The 8,461-nt window shown below is 57.3% G+C and overlaps 1 protein-coding gene across 2 annotated transcripts in view; it reads left to right on the top strand.

Moving 5' to 3' along the window:
* The first annotated feature begins 7,301 nt into the window (after window positions 1-7,301).
* The window catches only part of RASSF5 (Ras association domain family member 5), a 72,997-nt gene continuing 71,837 nt past the window's right edge, over window positions 7,302-8,461 (top strand). For both annotated transcript variants that reach the window (XM_086342833.1, XM_086342835.1), the window contains exon 1: window positions 7,302-7,822. In XM_086342833.1, coding sequence (XP_086198959.1) covers window positions 7,351-7,822 — 472 coding nt within the window. In that variant the 5' untranslated portion in view covers window positions 7,302-7,350. The remainder of the gene's footprint in view (window positions 7,823-8,461) is intronic.

The raw sequence follows: 8,461 nt of genomic DNA, 5'->3' as shown, positions 1-8,461 counted from the left end.
GGGTCTCTGCATACCCTTCCAGCCCCGCCTCCCATGGCTGAGGCCACCACGCAGGCTGGGTGGGAAAACCGGAGCCCTTGTCTCCGATTGACCCATCGGTGGCTCAGGTTCATCGCAAATCTTGGGGAAGAGGCCCCATAGCATTCGGATCGATGGTGAACATGCCGTTAAAACAGGCCGCTTGGTTCAAGGGTCACCTGGAAGGAAGCAGCAGAGATGGGCCGGGGCCCTAGTGCCTCCTTCTGAGCCCTGGGGCCTCAGGGCGATAATTTTTGCAACTCTCAGAATCTGTGCAGTTTCCTCTATAAAGACAGGCATTCTGGTTCAAAACCCAGATTCTGGGACCCTCCCCACCTCCTGATTCCCACCTGTAAGGGTGTGGCCCTGGAGCCTGCCTTGTGGACGTTTCCCCAGAGATTCTCCCGCAGGCTCTAAAGTTCAAGGACACCGAGGCAGTTTGCAGCCTCCAGTAGAGGCTGTATGGACGCCCAGTATGGGCCCGTGGGCAGCAGGGGACACCGGACCAGGCGCCAGCCCACAACCTGCTGGCTGAGGCTGGCGAGGCCAGTCTCAGGGACAGCGGCGTGGCCTCCCTCCTCCTGGGCCAGCACGTGCTCTCTGAGGCCGCCTCCCTGCAACAGGGACAGCCCCAGAGGATTCCCGCAGCCGGTCGTCCGGGGCTCACTCCCACACTGCTTCAGTGATTTTGCAAAGCATGGGATTCCTGGCTGCTTTTTGCTTCATCTCACACATGCACATGCAAAAAAAAAAAAAAAACCTCTGTAATCCAGCAACCCCAATGGGGAGGTGGTGAGGAAGGAGCCAGCGTGACCTGAAGTAGCTTCAGTGTATTCTTGGAAGCTCAGAATCACTGCGGGCACTTGACACAGTCCCGTCCTTTCTCTGGAGCCTTCGTGAGGCCGAGAGAGAAGGAGGAAGAAGAGTGGGAGTGAGGGAAGGAGGGAAGGATGGGGAGGGAAGGAGGGAAGGATGGGGAAGAAGGAGAGCGAGACGGGTGGAGAGGGAGACAGAGGGGAGAGGGGGCAGAAATGAGAGGAACCAGAGGAGGGACAGGCGTGTGTGTGTGCGTGTGCACACACGCACACATGCTTCCAGTGGGAAGCGGCCCAGGCCCCTCTGCCCCTCCGCCTGCCCCTGCCCTGGCCATGGCGATGGCTTAGTCCTGGAACGTCCGTGGCTGTGGCTCGGCACCCCACACCCCTGGCTGAGGGCAACAGCTGCTGACAAATGGGCCTGGAATATCTAAGTTTTTCCAACATGGAGAGAAGAAACATCCACACGGAAACCAGGCTTATCGTGAGCCTGGCAGAGCGGCTGGGGACGGGAGAGTTCCGTAACTGAGGCACAGATGGAGGAGGCGCCCCCACACCGCTGGAAAGCCAGCCCCACCGCCTCGCATCCCACACAGTGACGCCGCCCCAGGAGCCCTCGTGTTCCTGCTCACACTGCCAGCCCGGTTTGCCCCTCTGGCCACCAGGCAGTATCAAGGACCTAGGGGATCCCCCAGGAGCACTGGTGTTACACACAAAGCCGAAGCCCTTGAGAAGGGCGATGGTGCCCTGAGCCCCGACCCCTGGCCAGTTACTAGCACATGAAGGCAGAGAATCCACCCCGGTGACCAGCAACTTTCTCCCGGCTCCCACAGGTCCTGGGGGGCCTTCTGGTCTCCCTAGACCAGACAGTTCCTTCATCTTCCCCTCCCTGGGTGCAGGGGCCATGGCTTGAAGGGATACTAAGAAATAAACTCTCTCTTAGGTACAGGTTGGGAGCCTACAGCCGAGTTCATTTCTCTAAACATTTAACGAGCACCTCCTCTTTGCCCTGCACAGTGGCAGAAAGACTGACAAGTGAGGGAGACAAGAATGTGCAAACCTAATTGTGACTCATGTTAGGATGACGTGGATGCAGGAGAAACAATGAGTTAGGGCTGGGGGACTCTGGGAAGACCCTGTGGAGGACCTGCTATCTGGACTAGACTTTGCAAGTTGAACAAGATTGCAACAGATAGAGAAAAATGGGGAAAAATTTTCTTCAAACAGCACGTACAAACTGAGATCAGAGGTGTTAAACGCTGCCATTTAATGGCACCCCACTCCAGTACTCTTGCCTGGCAAATCCCATGGACGGAGGAGCTTGGTAGGCTGCAGTCCATGGGGTCTCGAAGAGTTGGACACAACTGAGCGACTTCACTTTCACCTTTCACTTTCATGCATTGGAGAAGGAAATGGCAACCCACTCCAGCGTTCTTGCCTGGAGAATCCCAGGGATGGCGGAGCCTGGCAGGCTGCCGTCTATGGGGTCACACAGAGTCAGACACGACTGAAGTGACTTAGCAGCATTTGTACCACACCAGCTGGGCAGTGCCAAGGCAAAATCAGAGATCTCAGTCCAACCTGTGACACCTTTGGGGGCCAGTCACATGCCTTCTCCGACCCTCAGTTCTCTCATCTGTAAAGTAGGCATGCCAGACACTTCATAGAGTTGCTGTAAAGAGGTCATTCAAGCCAAGGGTGCTTGCCATAGAGCAGGTATTCAATGCATGTTTCTAGCGTAAATATGTATAACACACTGCACTTTACAAAGGACTGTCACAAACACTTTAATTCCCCAACAATGTGTTGTCACGGTGCCTGCTCACAGTCTAGCAATGAAAGGTGCTCCCCACTCTCTGAGGAGGCTGAGCTCTGTGTACAGAAGCAGCCGGGAGGGGAAGGAAGTCGTGAGGAAGAGGCATCCTCCAGCAGTTTCTCAAGGTAACAGCGCTCTTCCTTAGACATCTACTGAGTGTGGTCTCTGAGTCATGTTCACCAAACTCACATAAGATACAAGCCAGTGTCCAGACTTAGGGAACTGATCTCTGCAGGGAGGGTCTGGAATCCACATTTGGAAGAAACTCATGCTCACAAAGTCTGGGAGGGTTAGGGGAAGCCTGCCGCTCCTTCAGCCTGGAACTTCCTTGCTCAGATAGACAAAGGGCTGGCCCCACTCAGGGCTGTGTTTAAACATCTGCCCCTCAGAGAGGTGCTTCTTGCCTCCAGTCCAATCCGACAGCCCCCGCTGCTCTCTGTCCCTCACTGGGCTTTGTTTGCCATCAAGTGCACATGACCTGAGGCTCTGTTACACTCGAGTTGACGGGTCTAGTAGCTGACTCTCCACCTAAACTTCTATTAGCTTCAGGAACATGGCCATTTCACTGTTGCACCTTTAATGCCTAAAACAGCACCTGAGATACAGTGGATATTAGGTGATCCCTTGTTAAATGAGTAATTGCTCTGTGCTCTTAAGGACAGCAGGGAGGGGTCATTTGCGCTGTTGACCAAGTACTTCCAGCTCTTTTGCCATCCTGAGCACAAGGAAGGAAGGCACTTCCTGCCCTCCTTGTGGAGGGTGGGCTTTAGAACTAATTCTAGCCCACGAGGAGTGAGCAGAAGTAGCTGGAGCTTTTGCATGCTGCTATCGGAGCCTCGCGGATCTCTGCGTCCCTCTGGTTTGCTGCTGGGCAACATGCTACATGACTCCTCCATCAGCCTGGATCCCTGACTCTGAGGAACAAAGTCTCCCCACCAACAGGCAAGGGGGCATGTGATGTGAGTGAGAAAGCAGTCTCTGGGTGCAAGGCACTGGGACGTGGAGGGTTGTTTACTGCCCGTAGCCTGACCTGTCCTGACAGGTCCAGTGACCCCAAGCAGACAGCTGTACTGCCACAATCACTGGGAGGTCCCTAAGTCCCTTTGGGGGTTTCAGGCGACTTCGAATGCCTCCAAGCCAGACAAACCCAGGAACTTCCCCTTCAAAAAGTCAGGCCATATTCTCTCCTCCTCTTTTCCTTCCTCCTAGGAAGCTCCCTGGTGGGTGGGGGGGCGGGGGGGTGGGGTCGAGGTGTTAGGAGATAACCTTGAAACCCACTGGGGGAACCGAGAGACCACCTCTGAAGTGACTTACACGCTCAAACTCACTGTCAGCATCCTTCCCTTTGGTCAAAAGGAAAAACAGCACACCCACTCTTCTGGGAGTGAGTCACAAGCAGAAAAAAGTCAGTGGCTCCGAGCCAAGAGGATCTGCTAACAAGGGGAGAAAACTCCCAGTGGAGGTGTCTCAGCAGATGCTGTGGTCTCGCCCTTGTGGCCGGCATAACCAAAGACCAACCCGAGCAGTTCCGAAGTTCAAGCATCAGACATTACCCCAGGTCCTGACCCTACCATGAGCCTGGAGTTTATTTAGTACTTCCCTGATGAAGGAAAATGGGCTGCGTGTGTGCTTGTGTGTGTATGTGTGTGTGTGTGTGTGTGTGATGGGAGAGGATGCTCTTCTGGGGAAGAAGGAGACTGGGCTGGGAAAGATGACATCAGAAGAGGCAAGTTCCCGGCAGAGAGCCTCCTGCTGGGGGTTCAGGAGAGGCAGCAGCCTAGCCTGACCTCAGTCTCTAGCTCAGGGAGATGAACTGGGAGATAAACTTGATACACTTTTGGAGTTGGTCACATGGAATTACGTTATCTCCACTTTTATCTCCCTTCTGTCCCTGAAGCCACATGCCGGGCTCTGGCCCTGCTGGAGTGCTTTCTCCCTGCACTCCTCCAGATCAGAGCTGAGGCAGGACAACTAAACGAGAGCACGTTTCTACCCAGCTCAGGAACCTGGGCAAAGGAGTTTATGCCTGAGTATTCCAGAGAGTCCTCAGTTTCCCAGGGCCAGAGGAGAGACTCATCCTGTGAGCCTCTCCATCCCAGGAATCTGGGCTGGGTTGCCCAAACGCATGCTGAGGGGAGGATGATGAAGGACAGAAATGGCCATTGTTGGCAATTTCACAAATGGCATTTCAAAACTGGCTCCTCGGTGATGCACTCTCCGCCAGGGCCCTTCTCCTTGCCACATCAGACTGTCAGCAGAGCTTGAGCTTGGCCCACACCCTGGGCCTCTCCCAGCCCTCTGCTCTCCCAAGGTTGGAGGAAGTGATCTTCAAACAAGTCTCATGCCTGTGGCCAGAGGTGGATAATACAGGGTGGATTCGGCAAACGTATAGGCTTCTGCAACGGCCTCTCAAGAACTGCTTGCAGAAGAAGTGAGAGAGATGGGGAAAAAAGACCACAGAGGCAAATTGGTCTTTTCTGGGTCAACATCTGCCAGAAAACATTGCAAATTAGCCCCCACTGTGTTTTTCTCAGTCGCTTCCCGCTGAACTTCACTTGCTCTGCGGGGCAAAGAGCAGAGAATCCTATTTTCTTCTTGCCACCTTCGATCTAAAGCAATAGACCAGCAGCATCAACACGGCCTGGGAACTTGTTTAAAATGCAAAATCTCAAACTGTTACATACAGGATGGGCAAGCAACAAGGTTCTACTGCACAGCACACGGAACTACAGTCAATCTCCTGTGATAAACCATAATGGAAAAGAAAAAAATAGACAAAATCCCAAACCCCAGGCCCAGACAAACTGACTCAGAAACTCAGGGGGTGGAGCTTGGTAATCTGTAATTCAACAAGCCCTCCAGGTGACGGTGATGCATGGCAGCATTTGAAAACCACTAATGTAGAGAACGCGAGGTTCAGACAGGGGAGAGGAGAGGGGCAGGAGGGGAGTAGAGCAGGGTGGCTGTGGCTCACAGGCCCCCATCTCACACCTTCTGCTTCATAGCTCTGTGCTCTTGGCCACATTCTTGCCACACACTCAGAAGCAGCCTCATGAGGTGAGAACCTTTGGTGACACCCAGGGATCAAAGGACCCATGGCTGCCACCACCATGAGGGAAAAGCCGTGGGCCGAAGCAAGCTGGGCTTTCCCTGGCCTCTCGACTGTTGAAATTTTAGGAATCACCTAAAAACGAACCTCCAAGGGGAAATCCAAAAGCTAAAGTGAAGATTCCCCTAGAAGACACTAGGGGGAGACCCATCTCTGGCCTGGGAAGGGGAGGAAGCAACTCAGGTCTAGAAGAATTCAGACCATGTGTTTCTCAAGTTGATTCGCTGGTGACCTCTACTAAATCAACCAAACTAAACCGCACCTTTCAAGAGGACAGGCAGTGACCACTGAGTCAGAGTGATGTAATCAGAGAGGATGAGGAAAGGGTCACGTGTCTGCTCACTCCCAGTCCAGTTTCCAGCTAAGGAAACTATAGAGGTTAGAGAGGACCCGGGGTCACACAGCAGGTCTGTGACGGGACACAGGTTCGGAGCCCCAGCAGGCCCGGTTCCCCACCCAGGAGAGATGGGCAGGGCCGCTTACCTACTTGGTGCGACCCAGGGCTAAAAGACAATGCTAGCCTTTTGTTCAAAAACTGTTAAGGCTTTCAAGGAGAGGACAGCAGAGCATTAAAATCCAGAGGAGGGGGAGGTTGTGAAGCCTGTCCTCGGACTGTAGAAAGGAATCTCTCTCAGAGTCCCACAGGAGGGCTGTCTACACCAGGTGCAAAGCAGGGCTTTTGCGGGCGGGGGTGGTGGTGGTATTTCCACAGGAATTACTAGAACTGCTATGGGGAGAGGAGATTTGACTTAGAAAGGAAAGCTCTCCCAACCTTTGAGGGGCCGGAGTGTTCGCACGGACCTAGGATCACCAGAACTCCAGTCTTCCGGGAAAGGACTCTCCCACAGGCCAGGGCTGCTGCGAAAGGGGAAATCCAACCAGGGTGAACGCGGCGCGCGGACAGCCCGCTGCCATCAGCATCGGAAGCGTCCCCCGCCGTCACGGGACTCGGAGCCGCGGCGGGCCCGCGAGCCGGAGCCGGGCATCCCCTGCCTGCGCCCGGCTCGGCGCGCGCGGGGGCGGCGGACTGCGGCGAGCGCCGGAGGGGAAGGGCCGGGGGATGCATCCCTCCGGTGGGCGTGAAAACCAAGAGGCCAGCGGGCCGACTCTGAGCCGGTGGACGTCTCGCTGGACCCCCATTCTCCGTTTCTAAGCCCTTCCCTCCGGCCCGCTCCCTCCTCCGGGCGGGTTGGGGTGTGGATTGGGGGCGTGGGAACCTGAGGTTGGAGGGTGGAAATCTGGGGTTGGGGGTGAAGGATGGGAGAGGCGAGGAGGTAGAGCTGAAGGCAGGAGGCTCCCACAGAATGCCTCTTCCGAGTTGTCCTGTAAAGAAGCTTTACACGTGCAACCCTTCAGCTGCCCCGGCTACCTGAAGACACCCCGAAATCCACACTCGCCCAGGCGTCCCCCACCGCCGCCCCTGCCCGTCGGGCGGTCGGTGGTTCCCTCGGGTCGTCCTTCCTGCCTCTCAGAGGTCTCCCCGCCCCCGCCCCGCCCCGCAGGCTGCGGTCCCTTTAAAGGCGCGCCGGTCTGGGGCCGCCCCGCTCTCGAGGAGGACTCGGGAGGAGCGCCAGCGCGGAGAGCCGCCCGGCATGGCCATGGCGTCCCCGGCCATCGGGCAGCGCCCGTACCGGCTGCTCTTGGAGCCAGAACCGCCGCGCTATCTGCAGAGCCTGAGCGACCCCGAGCCGCTGCCGCCGCCGCCGCCGCCGCCCCCCCCGGGCCACTCCTCGCGCCGCTGCGCCTCCGCGCCGCTCTCCACTGCGCCCGGGGCGCACGAGAGACGCAGTGCCGGGAGGGCCGCCCGGGGGGACCCGGAGCCCCAGCCCCGGGCCTCCCGACCCGCTCGCCCTCTCCGGCCTGGTCTGCAGCAGAGACTGCGGCGGCGGCCTGGCGCGCCCCGGCCCCGCGACGTGCGCAGCATCTTCGAGCAGCCGCAGGATCCCCGCGTCCCGGCGGAGCGAGGCGAGGGCCACTGCTTCGTGGAACTGGCGCTGCGGGGTGGCCGCGGCTGGTGCGACCTGTGCGGGCGAGAGGTGTGGTGGCGGGCACTGAGCTGCGCTAGTAAGTGTGAGGGTCGGGGTCGGGCGGGGCTGGGGGGCGCGGGAAGACCGCAGTCTGCCCGCGAGCGGCTGCGAGCGAGCCGGCTGGGGCGAGCCGAGAGGGGGCGCTGACCCCTCCGGCTTCAGGGGAGACCAGGATTTTCACCGAGGCAGGTAGCCCCTGGACACACTCTCCTCCTTAGTGCTCTTAGGTATGCTTGTGCGGTATTTAACAAGCACCTCTTCCTCTGACAGGTGCGCGCCTCGCCCCTCTCCAGATACAGCCAGTACGCACGCACGCACGCACACACACACACACACACACACACACACACACACAGGCTGGGGTTGATGCCTGATGCTACCAGATCATTCCCCTGGGTCTCCAGTGCCCTCTCTTGCTTTTTTGTAGCTTCTTGAGAGTGGGCTGTGAGGCTATTCTTGAGATGACCGTTTGGCCCCTGCTTATTAGGGTAATGGCTGATGACTTTGTCTGCCTGCCTGCCTGTGGTACACCCTTCCTCCAGGGTGACCTGTGGGGACAGGGAAGAGACCTGGCTGGGCTTTGGATGGACAGAGGCCATGAGGCTTGAGAAGAGCGTGAAGTGACCCTGGATCCCTGCCCTCTCCCGCCGTCCACCTCTGGCCCCTCGGACCTTTG

The sequence above is a fragment of the Bos grunniens genome, chromosome 16 (assembly GCF_055505025.1).
Source record: "Bos grunniens cultivar Pamir isolate PY7600 chromosome 16, Bosgru_T2T1.0, whole genome shotgun sequence".
Classification (NCBI taxonomy): Eukaryota; Metazoa; Chordata; class Mammalia; order Artiodactyla; family Bovidae; genus Bos; species Bos grunniens.
Note: the sequence above shows the minus strand (reverse complement) of the source record. Positions and strands in the feature narration are given on the sequence as shown.